This window comes from Microcebus murinus, chromosome 12 (assembly GCF_040939455.1).
Source record: "Microcebus murinus isolate Inina chromosome 12, M.murinus_Inina_mat1.0, whole genome shotgun sequence".
In the NCBI taxonomy this organism is placed as follows: Eukaryota; Metazoa; Chordata; class Mammalia; order Primates; family Cheirogaleidae; genus Microcebus; species Microcebus murinus.
Genome location: NC_134115.1, coordinates 47310421 through 47337541, shown reverse-complemented (window position 1 = coordinate 47337541; position 27121 = coordinate 47310421). Strand labels below are relative to the sequence as shown.

General features: G+C 37.0%; 2 protein-coding genes and 1 non-coding gene across 3 annotated transcripts; 2 read left to right on the top strand and 1 right to left on the bottom strand.

Moving 5' to 3' along the window:
- Window positions 1–4861: 4861 nt before the first annotated feature.
- Window positions 4862–5431, bottom strand: LOC105874212 (interferon alpha-10-like). Its single transcript, XM_012769809.3, has one exon. The coding sequence runs from the start codon at window positions 5429–5431 to the stop codon at window positions 4862–4864; it is 570 nt and encodes a 189-aa protein (XP_012625263.3).
- A 1659-nt stretch (window positions 5432–7090) lies between these two features.
- LOC142874637 (U6 spliceosomal RNA) lies at window positions 7091–7197 on the top strand. Its single transcript, XR_012922296.1, has one exon. It is a non-coding gene; the product is annotated as a U6 spliceosomal RNA (small nuclear RNA).
- Window positions 7198–25527: 18330 nt separating this feature from the next.
- LOC142874368 (interferon alpha-4-like) lies at window positions 25528–26403 on the top strand. Its single transcript, XM_076009222.1, has one exon. It carries the CDS (start codon window positions 25767–25769, stop codon window positions 26334–26336), a length of 570 nt encoding a protein of 189 aa, XP_075865337.1. The 5' UTR covers window positions 25528–25766; the 3' UTR covers window positions 26337–26403.
- The last annotated feature ends 718 nt before the right edge of the window (window positions 26404–27121 follow it).

Below are 27121 nucleotides of genomic sequence, written 5' to 3'. Positions count from 1 at the left end.
ATGACTATTGCAACCAACTGGACAAAATTATGAGGATGCTTGTGGTTAAGCAGTCAAGATTGGCCAATAGAGACAGGCCAATCCTCTTGCAAGACAACGCCTGACCACATGTCACACAAACAACACTGCTCAAACTACACAGACTGGACTTGGGAACTCTCTGTCATCCACCGTATTCACCAGATCTTGCACCAACTGACTACCAACTACTTCTTTCAGGCTTTGGACCACTTCTTGCAAGGAAAAATATTCAATTCTCGACACTATATGGAAAACGCCTTTTGCGATTTCATTGCCACTTGCTCTCCAGGCTTCTTCTCTGCTTACATAAACAAGCTATTGTTAAGATGGTAAAACTGTATAGATAGTTTAGGCCCATACTTTGATTAATTGTACAGCTTCTTGTTTGCAATATAATAAACTAAACTTTTGATTCAAAATCAGACATTTCATATTTAATGACCTAAAATAGATTAAATGTAATCTTACATTGCATTTGATGAGTAATAACTTAAGATTCATGTTTTGAAATTCTGATACAAATTAATCCAAAAATATATACTGTTCTCTGACTGTCTTTGATTGATAGATGTTATTGTATTAGTATATTTTTGACTGGTTTTCATCCAATTTTGCTGTTTACTTTAGATATTAGGGAAGAGAAATGTTTTGATTCAGTTTCACCTTTCTGTCTTATGAAGGAACTGTCCCAGACTATTATATTCATTGCAAATTGATTACTTCTTAATCCCTAACAGTTTTTGATTATTATGAAATTATTTCCTTCCATATAGATCAAATCTTAACTAATCAAGAAAAAAGGAAGCAATAGAGAATAATTCTTGGCATATCTATCTCTACTAGGAAATAAGATGTCTTTTATAATAATAGCTAAAACAATTTGACAAAGAGGAAAGTTAGGTAATCAGATAATTAAAACATATAACTCCTAAAACTATTGTACTATAGTTTTAATAGGACTTAGGGAAAAGTACGTATCTGATGTTAAAATGGTAGAAATAATTTTCAAAAAGATGGTCATAGGATGAAAACCAGGAAATCTAAGCAGATAAAAAGTAGACTTTCAACTCGTATGATGGATGAAAACAAAATCCTGATGGAATACAGAATCAATTTAAGATAGATTGTAAAAGGGAATTAGCACAGCACAGGTTTCAGTCGTGACACATTAAGAAAGAACAAACATGACCTACTACCATTAACAACTAGGAAATTGGCAAAAAATATACGGAGCACCAGTTTTTAGATATTGGACAACAGGCAGCTCAGGGCTATGATTTAGAGGCAAAGAAAAAAATTATCACCTTGAGTTCAACAATTTACCTGACTTTCTTCCTGGAAGTTTGGGAAAAGGAAGAATGGAAGCATCAAGTCTTCCAGATAACTGGTCCCGGGCTCCGAGGCAGGTCAGAGCTCAGCGATAGAAAGGTGCAGCTAATGATGACTAAGGCCCTCAGAGAGGGTGGGCGTTGGATCTTCGGGATGCTGATGGCCTGGATCCAGTGTGCCTCTGTGTGAGTATTGACCCTAGTTTCTCTGAAAACCTTTCCATGCATGTCTCTTAAATACAGAACATGGTAGTTTGCATTTTCTGAATGTTCCCGGATAAGCTTTACTTTATGTGTTTTCTAAATAGATTAGAGGACATGACAATTTAAATCAGTCCATTTATTTTCTCAGTGTGAGTTTAATTTGTCTTAAGAAACTTCAGATTTTTTCAAAAGAAATAGATTCAGATCTTTCGAATGAAAAAAGTATTTTTGTTAAAGTCAAACCTATGTAAATAGTGTTCTTCTTCTTGCTAACAACAAAATTTTACCTCTGATCTGGGCTCTGTTTTCACCTTTTTATTTTGCATGTCAACTTCTGGATTTGTCTTCTTGAGACAGGATTTATTACACCTGTTTGACAAGTAATCTCCTTAGGAGAAAGGCCTATATTTTGTTTAATATTTTATCGTTATCACAGGGCTCATAGTAATGAATCAGGATACAGTTATTAATAATAATATTCTCAGATTTTCCCTTACAAAGGAAGACTTTCAAGTGTGGCCACATGGCTGTGCTACACAGGATGGCAACAGGAGGTTTCTACTCTGTCAGCTTTTTCTTGCTAATGAGTCTTCTGGTACTTATGCAAATCCCTGGTTATCTTAGGTTTTTAGGTGCATATAAATGTGCCAATCCCAATTTCAATTCCCACGACATTTTTATCTTTCCTCAGCATCACTTCATCTCGCAGGTTAGATAGCACATCTTTAATCTTGCCCTCTGGCTCAATGTGCACCCAGCCACACATCTTCCAATTTAACTCTCACTTACTCGCTTGTTAATGGACTGAGTTAGCTCATCAAAATTTTAAGCTTTAAGTACACCTTTATTAAAGGGTGATTGTTTTTGTCCCATAAACAATCGACTGTCCAAAACACCAGAGTGCTTCTGGAAACAACCTAGCAACCTACCTTTGATCAGGTACAAAGGTGTTAAATATTTCCATAGCCTCCAGATGACAGAAACAATAATTTATGCTCAATATGTGTGTTTGTTTGCAGGGGGTTGGGTAAATTATTCTCTTTTTTAAAAAAATTATCTTTAATAGCAAAAGAAATTTTATTTTGTCAAATGGTGATTTCTATGTTGGGCTCAATTCATCAAACTGTTGAACATTTATTATGCTTCAAGTTTCTCGGCTGGCCACAGGGAATTCAGTGATGATTTTTCTCCCATCAGAAGTTTATATTTAAGTAACGCTAATTGTTTCTAGATATTTTGGTCAGTGCATCTGACTGAGCTTCATGGTTCATCATTCTCTGTCTCCCAGCGAAAGTATAGGGCAGTGAGGCTCAATATATGATTGATGTCAGATAAAATTGCTCTACTTTTCATTACAAGTTTCATTGTCTTTCAATTTTTGTACATTCTTTTTAGTTTAACTTTTTCTCTTTTTTTTTTGCTAGGATTGTCTTACTGCTTCTGAATTACTTTCTATTTCATGTTGAGGTTAGCACCTCAATGGGGAATTGAAAATGGAAATATAAAAAACCTATATCATTATTTTATAATATCTTAATATATTTTATATCATCATATATTTATAACATAATTATTTTATAAGATCTATAAAATATTATAGGTTTTATAATATTTTATTATATCTTATTTTTGCCTTTCCCCAGCCAACTTTTGTAGAACTGTCTTTGCATTTGGATATATTGAGGCAAAAGAAAAACAAATGCATGTCTGAAGTAAAATGACTGCCTAGATAAAATACAGACAATGAAAATCGTCCTCTCTTACTCAGCCTTCCACCTACCCCAATGTGGTTTGTGCTCATTATTCTTACTAAGGTCACTAATTCCATCTATTTTCCCACTGCAAGGATGGTTTTGAGCCACAGAGCAGCTTACTGACATTCAACATAGTATCAATTAAAATAATGATAAAGTATCTTTGTAAATAATTTAATAGGTTTATTTATTTAAAATAAATAAAATACTAAACATAGCAATATGATTTTCAATACATCAAATTCATGAAATCTATCTGGACACAAATAAATATATATTCCAAACAAGTGAACACTATGAAGAGAAAAAATTAATCTACATTTTTCTCCAGGTCCTACCCCATTTCTCTCTTCTCGCATTCAGAAGGTAAAGCTATGAAATTATTTTCATATATATTGTCACTAACATCTCTTCTCTAATTTGCCCTACCACCTACTCCAGTACAATTTCAGCTAAACAATTCTACCAAACCACTTCTCACCAAGATTGCCAATGCCATCCATTCTCCTGATGTAGTGCGCAGTTTCAATCCACATTTTGCATGAATGCATTGATTCTTTCAGCAGTTTTAACCTTTCAGATCCACTCTTATAAACATTCTGTCTTGTCTTTCTAATGTACTGTCATTCCAACTGTTTCCTTTGTGGCTCTCCCCTTCCTTTAAAGGTGAATGTAAGAAAAAAGAATATTAACTATTTTTCTTATTTTCTAAACTCCACGTAATGACTTATATTTCCAGCCTTTCAGTCTACAGAACTGCTTGTAAATTGCAGACTCAAGTATCAAAGTCCGTAGGACTTTGGCACATAGATGTCCACCAGTTAACTGTGGAGGATATCTGCTTATTTTTATTTTATTTCCTGATATGCCTCACTCCAGCTTCTGCTGAATTTCAACAGTTTTTCCTTCCTCTCATCATAGCAATTAACTTAACAGCTATTATTGTGATTATCTTTTTTAAGTTATTTTCCTTATAAAAATCAAATACACAAAACATAAGTAAGTGTAATTATTAAGTGCATCTCTATATCTTGAAGACAACACATAACCTGGCTCACAAAAAGGCAATTTTTACTTATAACTTGAATATAATAATGATGGATAAATGAGTTACATTATCTTCTTTAATTGGGTTGTACAACTGGGCTTGGTGTTTCTTTTTTAAAGAATAAGCAAATATAAGAAGTTTTTATAGTAAAAATTTAATGAACAAGGCAAAATATAAATTAAATAAATATAAAGAACATATATTTTTTATATTAACCACAATGTAAAGATACAGTTAATATATGAACAAAATAATTTAAATCTTAATACTTGAGTAAATAAATATTGAAATAGACACATAAAAAATCCATTAGCATATTTATGAGTAATGAACTACTGCATATAGAGTTGAAAGCGATGTTGCTTAATACTCCTAAAAACGTTTGAAAATTTTAATTCAATTTGTGTTTCGTTATAGCAGAAATGAGAGTCTTTGAAAGGGCAGAATTTGTGAGAGTATGAGATAGCATATTAGTCGATGAGAATAATTTCCGTGTTTCAGCAACTTCATTCCTTACTCCTTAATCGTTCTTGCAATTTTGTTGATGAAGACATGGATTTCATGATTTCTGCCCTGACAACCTCCCAGGCACAAGGGCTGTACTTCTTCTCTTTCAGGTACAGAGTGATTCTTTGGAAGTATTTCCTCACAGCCAGGATGGAGTCCTCATTCATCAGGGCAGTCTCCTCCACTCCCACGTCCTGCAGCAGACAGGCTTCCAGCTCATCCAGCTGCTGGTAAAGTCCAGTGCAGAGTTTGTCCAGGAGGGTCTGATCCCAGGCATCAGATGAGTCGTTCGTGCTGAAGAGGTTGAAGATCTGCTGGATCATCTCATGGAGGACAGAGACGGCTTGAGCCTTCTGCAACTGGTTGCCATCAAACTCCTCCTGGGGAAATCTGAAGTCATTTCTGTCCTTCAGGCAGGAGAGAGGAGAGATTCTCCTCATTTGTGCCAGGAGTCTCAGGGCCTTGCTGTTACCCAGGCCATGGGTCTGAGGCAGATCACAGCCCAGAGAGCAGAGGGACGTGCAGCTGAGCCCCACCAGGGCCATCAGTAGAGAAAAGGGCGAGGCCATTGAGATGTTGCAGATGCTGCTGGGCTGTCTGAGGTGAGTGACTCTGAGCCTTGGTCTCTAGGTTCTCTGAAGACCTTGCTGTGTGCATAGGCCTTAAATAGGGAACATCCTAGTTTCCATTTTCTGAATGCACCCACATTACTTTCTACTTCTGTTTTTGCTTTCTTTATGCACTCTCTACATGGGTTTAGAGCTGTGGTTCTCAAGCATTTTTTTCCCCAGTTTTGCCTTCCTCCAGAGCTCTGGTACATAATTCTTTTCCTAATTGATACCCTCATGATCACTTAACTAACATATGTATATATATTTAGGTACTCTATTTCTATCTGTGCTTTATACATAAAATTTTTAAAGTTTACTTTTTTATTCAGTGATGGTTAAGAATGTCTAAATAAAAATTTTAAGCTAAAAGTTAAATTTAAAAGTCATTGATTTTTAACTTGACTCTATAAAAGTTAATTTTCCCAGTTACTTTCAGTGTAATTTACTTATACAAATTTTCATTAATCAAGTTACATTTGGAAATTATATAAACACATAATACCAATATACATATATTTTTAAATATTTCACAACTGCTAAAACTATTTAAAAATAAATTATTTTTAACATTTATTTTTAGTGTCCTTAACATTTAATTTTGTTTCGTAAAGAAAATTGTTTTTAACTTCACTAATTGGTGGATATTCATCCAGGTATAGGCAACATATTTTTCTTTTCCACACTTGACATAATTATTGAAGTGTTGAATACCTTTAGCATAATAGAATTAAATACTAAAAAGTATTATATTTGTACTTCATTCTCAAATTCTACAACAGATTTGGAAGCGCTGAGGAAGCACTATTGAACATACTCTGCATCCACAAGACAGCCAAAGGCAGCCCACACTTGTGCTAATGGAGTCCATATCTCAAGCTATGACTTGGAGATTGAGCAAATAATGTGGACAAAGTCCACCAATCACAGCCATCTATTGGACATAGGTTTGAGGCACTCACCTTGCATACATTTTGTACCTTTCATGAACTGAATGTCAATGCTTCTCATGTGATACACAAGAAAACTCGATGAAAGGAAGTAAAAAAAAAAGGAATAAGTGTTTGTTACAATTGAGCTGTAAGGGCCATAATCCTTGAAATATATGATTACTTCATGACCCCAAGAACTAAGTTTTTCACCCTCAGGAGAAATATCATCTCCAATGAGAATACATCAATTTGATTTTTTAAAAAATCATTTGCATTAATGTTCAAATATCTCACAGAACCTTGAGACATTTCAATCATAGTTGATTCTTATCAAATAAAAGGAAACTGTCTTTTCCAAAATATCAATGAAGGGATGTAAATATGATAAAGTAAAGCACGTACAATTATTCTATGTAGCTTTTGAGACACCACATATCCTTCTTTCTCATTTCCTTTTTCATAGAAAGCAAAAGTTGCCACTTTTTACATGGCAGTAAGTGGCGATCTGAAGAAAAAAATTACATGTAAATACGGCAAAAATGTATGAATGGGAGCAATATTTCAATAGAGAACAAAATGACAACATATAAATTAGCTACATTCAACCCAGGTAACATGGAGATTAGGGATGGGATAGAGCAGAAACAAAATGGGCAGGTGGGGGGCTGTAGATCAAAAGTAATGAGCAGTGCTCGCTTCGGCAGCACATATACTAAAATTGGAACGATACAGAGAAGATTAGCATGGCCCCTGCGCAAGGATGACACGCAAATTCGTGAAGCGTTCCATATAAAAAAAAAAAAAAAAAAAAAAAGTAATGAGCAGGCATAGGCTAGAAGAAAAGTAGTCATTCCTGGCCCAGGGGGTGTTCACAGCTTTGACAAATTCAGACTTGATAGAGAATTAGGGGAGATACACCAACCACAAGACTCTGTACACAAGAAAGGCAAGTTTGTGAGAATATAATATTCTGTCTGTATGATGGAAATGCTTAGTTACATCAAATTCTGTTCTGGTGGATAATTAACTCAGAAGATCATTATTTTTCTTGTCATGTCTACCAAGAAGGAAGGGAATAGATGATTTCTAAGGGCACTATCCTCGAAAGATAGAGTTAGATAATAAAGATAATTTTAATAAAGAAAACTAAATTATATAAGGTGGCTATTATCAGTGGAGAAATGAGGAGAGTCCAGAGCATTGGAGAAGGAGGACTGAGATCACAAAAGATTCTAAGTCACCTGACTTGCCAGCTGGTTGATGCTTTTTAGTTTTCAGGCCATCCATCAGAGTTTGCTTCTAGGTTAATTTTACCGACTTACTTTGAGAAAATAGGCTGACATGATGAGTGATGTCTGGAGAGAACTAAAGAAGAGGGGTTGGGAAAAAGGAATATGTTTGCAGAGGTGGAGAATAATTTGGCAAAAATGGGCATAGAAGTGGAGGAAGCTATGCCTTTGGGCTTCCATTTCTTTGGGTGAATCTTAACTAATGTGTAATTTACCTATCCTTATCCCACGCTTTCTTTAGGTTCTACACACACACACACACACACACACACACACACACAAATGATGAATGATTATTTGCTTCTTGTTATCTCCATTCATTTTCCATGGAATAGTGAGGCCTATTTCATTTATTTTCAGAATGTGCCATGTAGTAATTAGAGTGCTACTACAGGTAAAAACCAAAACAAAACAAAAATCACAAGTTTGAATTTTGAGTCCTTGGTCAAATGTTTTTGCCTTCTGAGGTTCTCCTTCTTCTTTATATATGGCTATGTTCTCTCTCATAGCTTCCATAGATGTGGCTTTTAGTGACCTGATCTAATTTCTCCTTAGAATATCACACCAGAAGTCTATAAGATACCTAGGGTCAGAGGAATCATCTTATCCAATATTGTTTCCCAGGCATCTTAGCCCAGTCCCTATCATTTCAGCAGCTCAGTCAATATTCGTGAAAAAGAATAGTCATTATATTAATAATAGCAGAAGGAATAATCCCAATATGTACTAGATATATGACTTGAGGGGACAATTTATCACAAGATACTTTGTAAATTCTTCATGATTCTTCAAGGGAAACTATAATTGAAGATTATGTAGAGCATTCAAAACAAAAAGAACCACTATTTGATTGTAAGGACATTGTCATGTTTGTATTTTTAACATTTAGAATATCAGGATGAGAAACAAGTGCCTGGTTACAATGGAAGACTCACTCTTCATGTTCCTTTCAGTGGTCCTCAAGTACCTGAGGAACTTCCCTTATTCCTCAGGTAATCAGGAAGCCACTTGAGCTTTACAATGTGTTCCAAGCCCCTATCCCCATCTCCTTGGCCATTTTTCATCTTTAACTGATGCCTTTGGAACCAAGTTAAATGCTGCTTTCAAAGAGTCAGTGATGCCGAGAACTCTAATGAATGACATCCACGGCACGTTCCCTGAGTTTAAATTGTAGATCACACCTAGGGAAAGATTTTTCTAAATGCATGAGCAGCGAGAACATTGTTTATCTTTCCCCTAAAAATAGCATTAATACAAATATTGTAAAAATGAATAGTGGTCTTATTCAAACATCTTGTCTTCTTTTCCCACTAATGACCCAATTAGACTCCCTTTCCCAAATTCTTTGAACTTAGGTGCCCTGTGTGAGTAAATCCATGCCAAGTAAATATAGATGGAAATGATTTTTGCCCTTTAAGGTTTTGACATCCCAATGTGATATACCATACTATTTCCCCATTACAACTAAGTAGAACAGACTCAGGACCATGGCCACATTTGAGGTTCTATGTTGAAGATGGCAAAGCCACAAAATAGTAGGTATTTAGGTCCCTAGATCACTGTTTAGAGAAGGGCCAACCAAAGAAGCATCTCACCAGGAATTTTTGCATTGGGCCCTTATATGAAAAAAGAGCAATTTGTGTCATGATCTAATTACTGATAGATAGTTTTATGTTTATCTGTTTCTGCAGCTAGCATCAACTTAAGTGACATATGTCTTTTTAAAATACCATCCTGAAGAAACTTTTCCATCAAAAATTAAATTTCAAACTTTGTTAACAGCAAATACCCCTCAAAAACTTAAGTAGATAAATAAAATTATAAATCATATCAGGAAAATAGATCATGCTCTTTTCTCTAAATATCTTTTTATAAATTCATTATGTACAATATAATTTTAAAATAATCTCATGATTGTGGTTTCAGATTTTTTTCACTGGTGCAAAATCAGAGTTGAGATTGCTTTCTGGCTTAGAAAACAATAATGTAATTGGTTAGAGGGAGAGTCATGAATATAGAATTTCTGGTTTATTTGCTGACTTTTCTTTGAGGATTGCTGATGGGGAGAAAAACACACTTCACTGTCTCCTCTGACAATCTCCCAGGCACAAGGATTGCATTCCTTTTTCTTCAGGTAGCAGGTGATTGCTTGGAAATAATTCTGGACAGCAATTCCCAAATAAGGACAAGAGAGATCTTCTTCTTTTGTCAGCTCCAGTTGACCCAGATTGTGGTCAGGTCTGGAGAGTAAGTGGAAGCAGGAGGATCTTATCCTAAGCAGCACGGTTTTCCTCTGTGTTGAAAAGGATGAAGATCGCATGGTGGAAACAGGTGTCTCATCTTGTGTCTTCTGGATTGGGGTGATATTCCCTCTTTTCCAAGGAAATTCAAAGTGGGTTCTGTCGTTCAGGCATGGATGGCAGGGGATCCTGTTCAGCTGTCTCAGTAGCATCCAGGCTTCCTGTTTCCAGGCCATGGTGCCAAGGCTTGCCTCAGCCAAGTGAGCAGGCAGGGCTGGAGCAGAGAGAGCATCACTCCTGCCAGTAGCAGGGAGGTGTGGACTTGCCACTTTCAGCGATTCACCAGCCGGCCGCCAGGGCGCGCCGCTGCGCGATGAGCGCGAAGCTCCCTTGGCTGCGCAGCGGGGGCGGCGAGAGCGCGGCTGCATGGCCTGGTCTGACGCGCGGGATCTAGGCGACCTGGGCTTTGCGGCCTTTGGCCCCAGTGGGTCCCACGGCCCGAGGGAAAAATGCCATCGTGGCTTCTAATCTTAGAAGACTGTGAAGCTTCAATAGTGAGTTAAAAAAACTCCCTTTGATTGCTGAGATGGGAGCTCCGCGGCGGCTTCGCCTGAGACTTCTTTCTTGGCGAACACAGAACCTTTCATTTCTCAACTTTTCCCAGTGCTGGGGGCTTTATTTCTCATAGAGACTTTAGCGAGACTTACTTTTACAAAAGAACCCGTGTATTAAGGGACTGGAGGGCTCGAGATCGTACAGGCTGTGATTCTTAGAGATTGCAGTTGTGCGGGGTCGGGGTGCAGGGACAGCTTGCCACGGGAAGGGGCCGACCAAGGGGCCTGAAGCCCTGCAAGTGATGGGGCCCGCGGAGAAAGTGGGGTGAGGCCGCCCACTGGGGGGATGAAGGGGGGCTGCGCACCCCATGTTGGTGCAGTTTTGTTTTCCAATGGCTGATTCTTCAACCTTACAACGGTTAATGCAGCTGGAAAAAAAAATCAGTTATATTGAAACTCACAGCATTATTTTAAGTTTAAATATTTTATTTATACCAAAACAAGAATTTTACATGATTTTACTTTTAAAGGAAGAAAACTCGACAATGAAAAGTCACGATTATGACTTTTTCAACTGAAAGAATTGCCATGTTTGACAATTTCTCATGACTCTGGGACAATCTTAGAGATCATTTTTATGTAACTTCAAATAACTGAAACTTGTTTCTCAGGACCCCACCTGGACTTGTGTTACTAAAAAGAGAAATGAGCAGTGTTGCGTACAAACAGTTGAGGACAGTTAGCAGGTTAGAGATTTTCATTTTCTTGAGTAAGAATTTTATAGACTGAGTGGAATTTGCCATAATTTGTTGCACTGTGTAAGACTCTCAGGGATTTGCAAGGGCAGGGTCATTGCTTGTCTTTACCTACAATTTGATATTTGGTTTAGCCTGGATGTGAGGCATTAATTTTCATTTTTAAATGTTGTATTAAAATGGTGTTTATCTTGATTACTTAGATTTGTTTCCACCTGAAATTTTGTGTCTGATGGATGTGCTCACTCACTTCCCCTAATACCAGTCCAAGGAATAGCTTTTGAATTAATATTGAGATTTTCCATGGCTGAAAATCAAGGAATGTTCCATGTTCAATCACCCTCCCTCAATAAATATGTATACATAATATTTATATATGTTAAATTTTTATACATTTATTATATATTATATATATTTGTAATACATATATATTCCTACATCACTTAACAAGGATATGTTTTGAGACATGTATCCTTAGGTGATTTCAACCTTGTTGAAACATCATAGAATGTACTTACACAAACCTACAGAATGTAGCCTACCACACACCAAGGCTATATGACATAGCCTATTGCTCCTAGGGTACAAACCTGTACAGCATGCTACTGTACTGAATACTGCAGGCCATTGTCACACAATGGTAAGTGTTTGTGTATCTAAACACGTCTAAACATAGAAGAGGTACAGTAAAATATAGTATTATATCCTCATGGGCCACTGTTCCCTATGCATTCCCTTATTAACTAAAATTTTAACCCCTGCCTTTGAAAGTATCACCAAAGTTGGTTTGACTTAGAACATTAAGGAAGGGATTATTTATTTTATTTATTGATACTTTTCACAGAGCAGTCATTTTCTGTCAGACAACTTGCTGAGACACTGGTTCCCTGGGAAGGGCTTCAAATGGGCTGTACAGCTTTTCCCTGTACCAGGCTTAGCTCTGACAACTGGGACCTGGGCTCTGCCTCTTCGCAGTTCTACAAGCAGCCTGCTCTCCTGGTGTTTCCATTTGGGGAGCGCCAGGCTCCCCGACCCTGAGAGTGTCAGGGGAGCTGCAATCAAAGCTTCTCTTGGCTTGACTTGGTTGAACGTGGGCTATACAGATGACTGATATTTATTGTATTAATACTAAAGGTAACCATCATTTACTATTCTCAGATTCTCCACCAGTAATTTGCAAACTTTATTTAATCTTTACAATTTCCTATGTGACAACTAATAAAATTGTCTCAGGTTTTCAGAAGTGGAAAGGAAAATCTGATGTCATTTAACTTCCCAGGAGCCATAGATGTTGTCAGAAAGTGGGACTTTCTAATGCCTCCCAATTCCCTTCTTCATTAGCTCTCAGTACTTTTTAGCTGCACTGAGCATGCTAGTGTTTAATTAATCATAAATATGTCTTTAATGTCTGTCTTTCCTGATCCCTGGAGGGCAGTCACCATCCTGTCTTACTTATCCCTGAATGCACATTGACAAGCACATTGTCACATAAATGCAGTCAATACGCTTTAATTGACAGAATGAAGACAACTGGAGGGCTTAAGTCTTGGAGTTCCAGTGTTATGCCATGAATATGTGTAGATTAAATCAGAAAACCTGAATTTTTGTTTGTAAACATGTAAAGAAAGGTAGAGGAAATCAAATATAGTGTATTAGCCTCTTAAAAGAGAAATGCAGAGAGTTGAGGCAACTTGTATTTCAGTGCAATTTAAGAAGTGTAAAAATAATGTCCAGGATCAAAACTCTAAGTAGTATTATTAGAATTTAAAAACAGACATAGACTCAGACTTAGTTCTCATGTGGATAAATACATCCTATTGGATTGAGATTTCTTTCATTTTCTGAGTGTGTTGATTTCCATTGTATAATAATAATACAAAAGAAGTGCTGAAGACATGACATTACCTGAGGTCCATAAATAGAACAGAAAGTGAATGAAGCAGAAACAAATTGAGGTGAGTAAAAAAATTGAAAGTCCTGATGGAATTTCACAGCCAGGCAGGTGTTGAGACATCTGGGTAAAGGCTCACTCAGCCTGGCCAGCTGCCTCCCACCAGTGGCCCTGCCAGCCTCCTCACCCCTGATGCGTGGGATGATGTTCTCCAGCTCTCTCTGCACCCTGAGCTGTGACCTAGCCCAGAGCCATGGCCTGACAAAGCAGGAGGCCTTCACAGTTCTGTGCCACATCAGGAGGGTCTTCCTTTTACTCTTGTCTGAAGGACAAGAATGTTTTCAGGTTTCCCCTGGAAGAGCTAGATGGCAGCAAATTCCGCAAGGCTCTGGCCACCTCTCTTCTCCATGAGATGATCCAGCCAATCATCGACTTTTTCAGCATAAAAGCCTGAAATTCCTCACTGGACGTGATCAGTACCTAGAATTTCCGGAGGCCTGATTGGTGCAAGAGATGGAAGAGGCTCTTCCATCTTCCATGAGGACTGCATCCTGGTGTGAAGGGGTGTTCCCAGGGAACCACGGCCTATCTGAAAAAGAAAGTACACAGCTGCTGTGCCTGGGACATTGTCAGACTGGAAATTAAGAAGTGAAAATCAATCAGTGCATTCTCTGTGTTAACAAACTCATTGGAAAACCCAAGAGGTTTGAAAGGAGAATAATTGGGTCTCATCTAATAATATGTTGCCTCAAGCTTATAAAATTCATTCAATTCAAAGACTTTTACCTCCATTTCAGTTATAAAATGTATTGAGTCATTTTAATTAAATTGTTTTTCAATAAGAAGAAATAGTACAGTACTTTTGAATATAAAGAAATTACATTTTTAAAATGTAATAATTAAAATTCATCTCTTATGATTATTGCTATATCTTCAAGATTTATTCTTTATAAATGTAGTCAGCTTTGCCTTCTGGTTTCTTTAGTTTGGAAAGGGTTGTGGAGAGTTAAATCTTTACTGTGAAAATTTGGTATTACTCATACTCTTAAAGAGATACAAAGTGCCTTCAAACATTTAATGTGCCTTCAAATTCAAAAGGAACATAAATGACTCAATTCATCTCATTGTCTCATAAAATGTTTTGAAGTATTTCTGCTCCAAATAATTTATTGGTCTTTATGAATATATTAGTAAATAAAACAAAGATATTACTTTCTTTAGTGGAGCACTCTGCCAAAGAAGATAGGATTTCAAGGGTAAAAGATTAGGTAGGAATCCTTCCTAGAGCTATAAGGAGAAGAAGGCACTATGACAGATTATAGTAGCTGGAGCCAATTCACTTTTATTTATGCTTTTTAAGAAAAATCATGTCTAATGGTTGTTGATTCAGTTACAGTGGTTACATTAACTAGAAATTAATGTGAAATATGAAATCATCTACATAAAACTTCAACCAATAAGTAGTAAAGAACCTTCTATTTTCAGGCACTGTGAAGGGTACTAGGTAGAATGAAAAACTGTGGACACAGTCCCTGCTTCTGGGGAGTAACAGAGCTTCCAGTCTAGTGGGGTATAGGCAAGTGCAGTGCTCATTCGATAAGAGTAATGCTAATGGCTGTGGGAGGGAGCATGTAGCACTTGTGTGGGTCAGGGAAAACTTCCAGAACAAGTAGCAGCTTAAGCTGGCATCTTAAGGATCTGTAGGAGTTAACAAAGTAAATGTGCGATGGTCAGAGTGTTTCAGAAACAGGGAGCAACAAATGTGAAAGTAAGGTGGCCAGAGGGAGGATATATGAACAAGGAACCGAAAGAAGATATAAGTACACAGAGGTGAGGGAAGGCAGAGAGAGAAGGAGACAGGAGAACAGACGTTGGAGTAGGAAGTAGAGATTGCATCATAAAAGGTTTTGCAACTAGATTTGGTATCATCATTTACAGAAATGATCATTGGAAGTATTGAAGTGTTTCAAGAAGTGTGCTGATGGAACCAAATACGTTAGAAAGACTTCCAGAAGCCCTTTGAAAACTGCATTGGGGAATGAATGTGTATGTTGGATAGGAATGAGTAAAGTAGACCCATTAAGACATAGTCATTATTCCCAACGAGAAAGATTATAGGTTTGCAAGATATTTAAAGAGTCTATTTAAAAGGAAAGTTAGATGACTAAACAGAGGCATTTAAAAGATATAATACTCATATAGAACTATTAGAAATAAGCTCTAGATTAAGCCTTCAGGAAAAATACTAATAATCAAAGCAGAGAACTGGCATGATGATAAAAAACAAATAAACAAACAAATAAAAAACATTTCTGGTGATCCTGCCCCAATGAGAACTGCAAGCAACTGCTGTTATATGATTCTTCTAGAATTCTTATGGTTTCATGCCTTACATTTAAGTGTTTTAGCCATCTTGAATTAACTTTTGTGAGTGTTGAGAGATAGGCTTCTGCATGTGGCTATCCCAGCACCATTTATTGAATAGGGCTTCTTTTCCCCAGTGTGCATTGTTGTCTGCTTTGTCAAAGATCAATTGGCTGTAGGTAGATGGTTTTACATCTAGGCTCTCTATATATCTATTTTTGTACCAATACAATGCTGTTTTGCTTACTGTAGGCTTGTAGTATAGTTTGAAATCTGATAATGTGATGCCTACAGATTTGTTCTTTTTGCTTAAGATCACTTTGAGCTCTTTTCTGGTTCCAAATGAAGTGTAGAATTATTTTTCTAGATCTGTACAGTATGGTTGGTATTTTGATTAAAGCTTCTGCACAGCTAAGGAAATAATCAACAGAGCAAATAGACAACCCACAGAATAGGAGAAAATATTTGCAAACTGTACATCCAATAAAGGACTAATATCCAGACTCTAGAAAGAACTCAAACAAATAAGCAAGAAAAAAAAAGTAACCCCATTATAAAGTGGGCAAAAGACATCAACAGAAGCTTTTCAAAAGAAGATAGACAAATGGCCAATAAACATATGAAAAAATGCTCAATGTCTAATCATCAGGGAAATGCAAATTAAAACTACAACGAGATATCACCTTATCCCAGTTAAATGGCTTTTATTAAAAATTCCAAAAACAATAGATGCTGGTGTGGATGCAGAGAGAAAGGAACACTTATACACTGTTGATGGGACTGCAAATTAGTATAACCTCTATGGAAAACAATATGGAAATTCCTCAAAGAACTAAAAGTAGATCTACAATTCAATTCAGAAATCCCACTATTGGATATCTACCCAAAGGAAAATAATCTTTTTATCAGAAAGACACCTGCACTCAAATGTTTATTGCAACACAGTTCACAGTTGCAAAGATGTGGAATCAATGCAAGTTGAAAAGATGTGGAATCAATGCAAGTTGAAAAGATGTGGAATCAATGCAATGGGCACATTGCATTGATGTGCAATGCAATGATTGTGCAGTGCAATGATGCATCAATGCAATCAATGTGGCCATCAATTCATAAGTGGACTAATAAAATGTGGTATATGTATAACAAGAGTACTACACAGCCATAAAAAAGAATGGATGCCTTTTAAAATAATTGGGAAGAACTGGAGACCATTCTTCTTGGTGAAGTATCTAAAGAATGGGAAAACAACCACCACATGTACTCGCTATTAAATTGAAACTAACCAGTGGGCATACATGTGCACAAAGGGAAGTAAAACTCAGTGGAATTCAAACAGGGGAGAAGGGGAGCAGGGGAGAGGCAAAAACCTATCTAATGGTTACAGTGAACACTATTTGGGTGATGGACACACTTATAGCCATAAATCAAGCTTTACAAAAGCAATCCATGTAACCAAAAACATTTGTACCACCTTAATATTTTGAAAAATAAAATACTATTTCATAAAAAAAGAAGTTTGAGTATGAACAGAATGATAGAAATAAGATAATACTTACAGGTGATTGTAGGGATGAGGGATGTTTGTATTTAGGATAAAGGAGATGAAAATTAAACACATTAAATATAGATCAAAACTACACAGTATAAAGGAAGATGTTAATACAGGCAAGAGAGGAGGTAACCAATAGAGCAGAATCATGTTCCTTTAACCCTCTCTGCTTTCCCATCTAGGGAATCCCTCTTAAGAATGAAGCCTTCTGAAATTATCTATTTGGTGTAACAGAGGTTTTTCCACCCTGGGGCGTTGTACCTTGGTGGGGCTTGGTATGGGTAAGGGGGACTTTCTTTTGCAAAGTGAGATGAAATCTAGTTGTGAGAGTGGGAGTGGGCCTAGAGATAGGCCAAATTCCCATCTCCCTTGCCAAGCAGAGCACGTTTGGGGGGGGGGGGCACATCAATCAAGGTTGAGGTTGTGTAAAATGTGTTTCTTAAAGCACTCCGTGTTTGCATGCCCCTGGGGAATCATCACATACCCTCAAGGATACAAGTGTCTGGGTTTGAACACTGTCATATGCATAAACAACAGTTTCTTGCAGTTGCACTTCTCTTTACTTACCAGGAATCTCTTTCCTTTGGAAAACAAATGAGAGAATCAAATCTGTGTTTTGTTAAAAAATGAAGGCCTTGTTTTCCCCAAACTGGAAAATCCCAATAGATTTTTTAAATAATTTTGACTCTTTAGTTTCTGAAGAAAATTTGGAGACCACTTAACCAATTGTTCCCTAATGGTGGTCTGGTCTAAATGTTTGCATCAGCCACTCCTCTCATGGATAACTAGTAAGAAGGGGAGATCAGGGTGGGGTAGGAATAGTGAAATTAACCACTTGCTGGACAACTTCACATATCATTGAAAGTCAGTGAATTGCACTATCTGGAAAGTCACAATATTTTTTCTTATTTCCTGAGTTTTCTTGGTGACCTTATTAATAACAATTAAAAAGAACCTACTTGATTCTAGGGCCTAAATTATTTATTAATTATTTCCTGGTCCTTGAGTAGGCCAAAAGGCAGATATTATTTCTTGTAAATTTAAACTTCTCAGGAAAAAAATATTCTGAAGGCAGTAGATCATTTTGCCTGCATTCTGAGTAAAATAAACCCCAGGTATACTTTCAATTTAGAAGTGGGTGTGTAATATCTATCAGACAGTGTCTGATGAAGAAGGATAGCCATTTACTGATGAATCCAAACTCATTAAGTTTTTAAATATTTTTTTATTTTATACTTTTTAATACATTGTTATGAAGGTTTATTTCTTAATAAAATGTATTTCTGTACATGTTTAAAATTATGTTAATGTTTATATATAAAAAGACTTAACACTTGTTTGTGATAGGTATCAAAGAAAAAATATCTCTAATTTCATTATCTGATTTAAATAATTGATGGTACTAGTTTTAAATCCTGGGCATTTGTTTTGCAATAGTTCATATTGACATAGATAGGAATTTTCCATTCCTTCTATACCAAACAATATTATTTTTTAATTATTTGAAAGATCCATTTTAAGATATTTTTTAAATGTTCAAAGTTTATCTAAACTTTTAAATAAGCAGATTTTAAAAATAGATTATAAAATTCAGTTTATCAGTTTGTTGTTACATGTTTAAATGTGAGAAAAATAAATATAGGTGTCAACAAAATCACATGATGACAGAAATAGTTCTAAACACCAAAATGACTGCTTACTAATGCAAGGTTCCCTTTGAAAAGCAAGTTCTCTTCTTTTTAAGTTGAAACACCACCTTTACTTTGAAGGAACAATTGGTGCTTTTGATTTATTTTTATTTTATTTTACAGCAACTTTGTAGCATATTTCTGACAACTACTTATCATTATAGAAAAGGTCAGAAAAATTGGAAAGCTCGTATATGAAAAATGTTTAACTTATCTTTGAGTTGGACAACTCAAGTACTTAGATAAAATTGAAAGTAGTTAGAAGTACTGAAGTTTTCCTTCAGCACCCACTTTTGCACACCACCTTTAGAAGGGTATATCACTTGACCTATTCCACTATCACTTGACCACAGGCAAAGCACAAGGCAACCTCCATGACACTTCTAGACTCGCACCCTGTCCTCAGTCTCTCTTCAACCTCACTCCCTCGTCTCCTGGTGTTCTTTTTTCATTTTTTAAATTATTATATAATACATAATGGATCTTGTCTTAAGACTTCTTATTAAATACGAAATGTATCATTGTTGAAAACCAATGACAAAAAATATGTCTACAGTAAAAGTCACAAAAAGATGACTTGATTTTGGAATTGGATTTCATGTATATTCTTTGGGGAAATATTGTACACTAGTTATTTCTTCCCCTCTACCTAAACTTATCTAAACATATCGAAACACTGTAATAGTAAATTATCATGGGAATCTGTTCTATTATTTCCACATATTTAAATATATCAGTGTTAATAAATTTACATAGAACTTGTATGATTATGAAAACATTTTCAAATGCACTTTTGAGCCAGGCACCCTGGCGAGCCTTTAGCCCCAGCGACTCAGGAGGCTGAGGCAAGAGGATTACTTGAATCCAAGAGTTCAAGCTGTGAAGAGCAATGATGGCACCTGTGAATAGCCATTGCACTCCATCCTGGGCAAGACACATGTCTCAAAAAAAGAAAAAAAAAAAGTAAATGCTCTTTCACCATTCACTCCCTGAGTCGCTCTTATCCTGATAGCTCCTTCTGTGCAAATTTCTTTTCTCCTCAAACACCAACATATTCATTCTTGTAGCCTGCTCCTGCTTCTTGTTGTTTCCTTTTTTTCATTCATATCCTTGTGCCTTTTATAGATGGGGCTGTCATTTCTCTCCTCTCCTTGATTCAGCACCTGTGGTTTTTACCTGTGAACATAGATATCAGATCCTCTTTTAGAGAAAGGGTTAAGAATAATTATACCTGACAATTTTGTCTCTGTCATGTATGATTTAAACTTGAAATATTTGGTCACAAGCTCAGCTACTGTATCATAGATGCTACATGGATGATGCCATGAGGAGATCCCAGGTTATGTGGTTACATGGCAATGTTCCATTAGAATGTCTTTTATTCTGTATATTTATTTGAGGGTAAAGAACACATTCCTTGATGCTGCCTTCATTTGTTTTATGGCACATTAATCTTGAATTGATTGCAAATTCTCTGATATTTTCACTAATTTATGTCTCACCTCCAAATTTGTAGATGTATTGACCAAAGACAAGGAAGTATTTTGATTATTTTACATAATTGGCAAAATGAGATTAACAGTTGGCAGTTATTTCTGAGAGTCCAAAATGCGCTCAACAAGATCAATCATTCTAGTAATTATTAGTATAAAATAACCATACATTTATTATGGTCCAGATGCTTCATGTACATTGCTCAGCTAATTCTCACCGTAAGTTTATGAGATGCGTGGAAGACGCGACGTGCGAGAGTTATGGTCCTTGCACCAGAGAGTGAGTGAATTATAAACATTTCAGTGACTCCTCTGCAGAAAACACCGAGCTAGTGGCTCTCGTGAGTTAAAAGGAGAGGCCAGAGACTTATGCTACCTGCTACCAACTTACGTGAATATGGGAAGTGATTGGAAAAATAGAAGATGGCATATACTGATGGGTGAAATGTGACAGATCAGCAGAGACAGCAGGGAGTGGAGAATTGCACTGAATCACCAAGACAACATGAAACCGAAGGCGCCGCCACAGCCAAGTAAGCGCAAAGGCCCCTTCGCTGCGCCCAACAGCCGGCAGGGGGCGCCCGGACCCGCCGTAACCGACCAACCGGCGCGGGGGGCGAGGGGTCCCCGCGGGGTGTCCGGCGCCGCAGACTTCAGCAGGGGACGCGGCGACCGCGGCGGCCCGGGCTCCGCAGACACCGTGGGGCCGCGTGCGCCGCGAGCGGACTGCGGAGCCCGGCTCCGCGCAGCTTCGCCGGGGACGAGGCCCGGCGAGGCCGTTTTACCAAAAGTGCCCGTTTACTGAGGGGGCGGGCGGCTCGAAACCAGATGGTGCCGCAGTGTGTGCTGCAGACTCAGGATCGTCTCTGGGGAGAAAGACGGGGATTCCGAGAACCGGGAAAGGCGGGAAGGATCGGGGCACGAATCTGCGAGATACTGATCGGGACCTTCCCGTGGACACGGCAGTGCCCGGCGAGACTTAACGGGAGACCAAGTTGGAAAAAGGAAAATGTGTGGATGATTTTATTAATTTGTGATGGCTAATTTTTCCTACAACGTAAAGTAGTCGAAGAATATTGGGGGAACTTAAAAATGGGTTATTAAAACCCAGACTTTCTACACTTTAAATATTTTATTTTATATACAAGCCAGAATGTATTACGTTAATAATTTCTTGGGCTTTAAATGAAAGCAAACTTATCAATATTTTTAGGGTTATTTCTTTGCTTATCTCATTTTCAATGGAGGGAATTGCTATCTTAATTACAGCTTACTGACACAGTTTTTCTCCAAATAAGTATGAATGTTTGATAAAACTATCTGATTTATATCGATGGAATGGACTTTGCCAAAATTTAATTTTGCTCTGAGCCCTCCACTCAAGGCTTGCCATTGTGGAGCCAGATCTTGTCCTTATTTAAAATTGTGAAGGACACACATAGACTGAAAAGAGAGCAGAGGTAGCTATACTTAGATAAAATAGACTTCAAATCAAAAATTGTAAAATGAGACAGATCATTATTGATAATCTGTGTGTGCAGCTGCTCCCCATCACTGCCATCACCGCCTGGGCTCCACCTCAGATCATCAGGCATTAGATTCTCATAGGGAGTGAGCAACCTAGGTCCCTCCTCACATGTGCAGTTTATGGTAGGGTTGGTTCCTACTCCTATGAGAATCTAATGCCGGGAGGCGGAGCTTATGCAGTGATGTGAGTGGTGGGAGCGGCTGTAAATACAGATGAAGCTTCACTCACTCCCTGCCGCTCTCCTCCTGCTGTGCAGCCCAGTCCCTTAATAGGCCACCAAAGGGTAACAGTCTGCAGCCCAGGAGTCGGGGACCACAGACCAAAGGATTCAAAATTTTAGTTAGAATAAGTAAGTTCAAGAGAGCTATTCAACAACATGGTGACTACAGTTAATGACAATGGATACTCTTGAAAATGACTAAGAGGATAGATGTTAAGTGTTCTCACCACACAGATGGTATAAGAGGTAACTTCCGCATATGTGAATTAGCTTGCTTTAGTTATTTCACAGTGTATACATATTTCTAAGCAACATTATGTACACAATATACACAATTTTTATTTGTCAATTAAAAATAAACTTTTGATATTTTGTTCATCATAGAGTTTTAATCATAAGTTTTATTTATAAAAATATCACACTGATATATTTTTCTGCATTACTGAGTCCTTTGGCACCACCTTCAATTTGTACCTGAGGCAAGCACCTAACTTGCCCCTCCTTGACTCCCCACACTGGAAAGTGTTTTTGATGCCAAGTGTTGTGATTGTCCTTCAATGAAAATTATGTCTGAAAATTAGAGAACATCTCCCACTGATTTTTTTTGCAAAGTTATCTTTGTCTTTATACTAACAACATTGTTTTACCTGTAACTTAAACAGTATCACCAGATGTGGTCTAACTTTAAGCGAAGATGTGGAAAGATATTACATTATTTATTTATATATTTCACTGAGTAGTTATGATCTGTCAGGCAAAGTACTTTGACCCTGGGTCCTCTGACAAAGCTTCATCTGTGCCCTGAGACTTTTCTCTTGTTCCAGGCAAGGCTTAAGCATTGTGAGTCTGGGCTCTGCTCCTTTCCGGCCTTGCAGACGATCTCTGTCCTAGGGTTTCCAGTTGGAGGACACCAAGTTGTCTAACTCTCAGAGTGTCAGGGGAGATTCTCTCAGTTATAACAGAACTTCACTTATCTTGGTTGAACCTGGATGTGATGATTAGGGTGAACTCTAAAATCCACTAAAAATGTGTTGACTAGAGAAACTATTGAAAGTTGTTAATTTTTTTGCAACATACATTTCTGGAGAGGAAGCTCATCTATTATGGAAACTTCCGTGTCCATTTCATAACTTTGAGCGTTTTAATTATTTAATGATATAAAGAGTTTAATTGAATCATGAAAAAAAATAATAAAATTTGTATGGTTTATTAAAAAACTGATCCTTTCTAATCTCTACCCTTAGACGGACAGGCCTATTTTATACTAGTGTCATCTAATTATTATCAAATGATTTGAGGCCTAAGTTTCTGAGTGATGGAAAAAGGATAGCACAACTATTTACAGTTCACACACTCATTCAGGGTGTTTGGTTCTCATTGACCAGGACCGGAAAGGTAGAGGATTGATGATTGGGGAACATGGCTATAACCCCCCAAAAGGTAGTGCAGTATGTTGAAAGATTTCCATAAGCTGTGTGAATCATGGGGAGTTTGAGTTCAGGTATGTGGCTCTGTATGTGATGCTAAGCTAGTTATTTTCTATTATGATAAATAGAGGGCAAATTAGAGATGAGGTCATACTTGTGAGTTTAACATAATGCTAAGCAAAGGTTGAAAATTACAGATGCTCTTGCAATTTGAATCCTGAAAACCATATAAACTTCAAATGAACTAGATATCCAAGTATCTCATTTTAGCAATGAATTCAGTGGATATTAGTGACACTAAGAGTAGTATAGAAATAGTAGCCATTGTCTGTTATAATTCTAGCAAATATGGCCATGATAACGTAAAGTAGCTTGGTTATTGATGAATACATTCCAGTAGGAAGAGAAAATCTGACAAATTACTTCAGTAGAAATTATTTCATGGGTGATTACACTAAGCCTGGTGCTAAGGATAACATAGTGAAAAAGACACAGTCCAGTTATTAAAGAGTTGATTTGGCCGGGCGCCGTGGCTCACGCCTGTAATCCTAACACTGTGGGAGGCCAAGGCAGGCAGATTTCTGGAGATCAGGAGTTCAAAACCAGCCTGAGCAAGAGCGAGACCCCATCTCTACTATAAAAATAGAAAGAAATTAATTGGCCAACTAATATATATAGAAAAAATTAGCCAGGCATGGTGGCACATGCCTGTAGTCCCAGCTACTCGGGAGGCTGAGGCAGAAGGAGTGCTTGACCCCAGGAGTTTGAGCTAGGCTGTGAGCTAGGCTGACACCATGGCACTCACTCTAGCCTGGGCAACAAATCGAGAGACTCTGTCTCAAAAAAAAGAGTTGATTTGCTGAAGATGGTCCCATACCTACCATTTAAAGAGTAGGAATCTAGAGGGTTGAGGCAATCTAATTTCCTATGCAAAATAAGAAAGTAAAGCCTGAATTCAGGATTGGAGCTATAAGTTAATTCTTCCTATCATAATACTCAATATTTATCTAGTTTTGAATTTAAGACAAAGATAGTTGTCTTTTGTTTGATAAGAATCATCTTGGTTTGAAACCTTTGAAAGGCCTTCAGGAAATTTGAACTTCAATGCAAAAATACAAAGAAAGATTCAAATTGATGGTATTTTCTAAATTATGTATCTTCATTAGGGATGGTATTACTACCTGGGGAGTGAAAATTAGTTCTTGGGGTGTGATTAAATCTTAGATATTACAATGGTTTGTGGGCTTCCAAAGCCCACCTTTATCCAAAAACATCTTATTCCCCAGTATTCATTTTTCTCATTGAGTTTTCTCATGTATCACAAGACAAGCATTGACATTGAGTTCATGGAAGATAGACAAAATGCATGCAAGATCAGTGCTATAAACCTGTGGTGAATAGGTGGCTCACTGTGGACTTTACCATCATTTGCCTGATTTCAGACTCATATTGTAAGAGGTGGATTTTGCTTACTTACCGGCTCTCATTGGAAGTATTGTGGATGTCGCTATATTTGAGCCTCAGTGCTTCTGAGTATGATTTGTGCATTGAAAATTAAATACAAATAGCTTATATTTCATAATTTAATTTTACTACAATTTTTCAGCACATTAATAAATATGTCAAGATCTAAAAAGAAAAAAATATTGAAAATCTTTGGATGAATATATAGCATCTACTGAAGTTAAAAATTATTTTCTCATATGAAGCAAAATTATATTAAATACTCTAAAAATCAATATTAAGAAAGTAATTTCATTTTTTTACCTTTTTAAAAAGTGTTTTGAATGATTTTAAGTATATCATTACATTGGTATTATTATATATAGATATTTATAAATTTTTAATTTGCAATGTAATTTCATATATTATGATTTATATAAGTAAAGTGAAATTCATTCTACAAATTTAGTAAAAAAGTTAAGTTAAAATCCATAGCTTTTTGATTTAACCTTTAGCTTCAAATTTTTACCATTCTTTACTCTGCAATGAATAAAAAGAGTAAACTTCACACTTCATTTCTTTATCTTTAGAGATACACATAGGGTACATACATAGACACACTGTATATCTGTTATTAAAATGTAATGGGAGTTTTAATTAGGAAAAAATTTCTAAAATGGATTGAGGGGAAAGAGGAGGGAGACAAAAAAAAAAAGATCGAGAAACACTGCCCTAAACCCATGTAGAGAGTACATAAAGAAAGCAAAAACAGAAGTGGAAAGTAATGTAGAAATGTAAGAAAATGGAAACTAGGATGTTCCCTATTTAAGGCCTATGCACACAGCAAGGTCTTCAGAGAACCTAGAGACCAAGGCTCAGCGTTACTCACCTCAACCAGCCTAGCAGCATCTACAATATCCCCAATGGCCTCGTCCTTTTCTCTACTGATGGCCCTGGTGGGGCTCAGCTGCACGTCCCTCTGCTCTCTGGGCTGTGAGCTGCCTCAGACCCATGGCCTGGGTAACAGCAAGGCCCTGAGACTCCTGGCACAAATGAGGAGAATCTCTCCTCTCTCCTGCCTGAAGGACAGAAATGACTTCGGATTCCCCCAGGAGGAGTTTGATGGCAACCAGTTGCAGAAGGCTCAAGCCATCTCTGTCCTCCATGAGATGATCCAGCAGATCTTCAACCTCTTCAGCACAAACGACTCATCTGATGCCTGGGATCAGACCCTCCTAGACAAACTCTGCACTGGACTTTACCAGCAGCTGGATGAGCTGGAAGCCTGTCTGCTGCAGGACGTGGGAGTGGAGGAGACTGCCCTGATGAATGAGGACTCCATCCTGGCTGTGAGGAAATACTTCCAAAGAATCACTCTGTACCTGAAAGAGAAGAAGTACAGCCCTTGTGCCTGGGAGGTTGTCAGGGCAGAAATCATGAAATCCATCTCTTCATCAACAAAATTACAAGAAAGATTAAAGGGTGAGGAATAAGACCTGGTCAAACATGGAAAAGATTCTCATTGACTGATACACCATCTCACACTTTCGTGAGTTCTGCTATTTCAAGACTCTTATTTCTGCTATAACCATGACATGAATTGAATCAAATTTTTCAAATATTTTCATGAGTATTAAGCAACATTGTGCTTAATTCTACATGCACTATTCTCTTATAGATGACCATGCTGATATTTTATTTATTTAATCTATTTATTTAAATATTATTTATTAAGCTATTTGTAAGATTTAAATTATTTTTGCCCATGTAGTATCATCTATACCTTTATATTGTGGTTCTTATAACAAAATGTTTTCTTATATTTATTCAATTTATTATCTTGTTTTCTTTATTAAATTTTTACTACAAAAAACTTCTTGTATTTGTTTATTCTTTAAAAGGAAATACCAAACCTGATTGTAAACCCTGATCAAAGAAAGTGTAGTATAACTCATTAACCCATCATTATTATATTCAGATTATAAGAACAGTTCAAATTGAAATTCTTTAATCCATGTTGTATGTTGTCCTCAGAATATGGAGGTGACCATAAAAATACATCTCCTTCCCTCTTGTATCTTTGAATTTTGTAAGGAAAAACCCTAAAATACTATAACCATGTTTAATTAATATCTGTTAAGATAAATGATAAGAAGGAAAAACAAATAATATTCTTTCAGCAAAAGCTGTAGTGAAGCAGATCGGAAAATAAAAATAAAAGCAGTAGATATGCTCTACAGTTGACTACATATAAGTGCAAATGTCCACTGGGTAATTC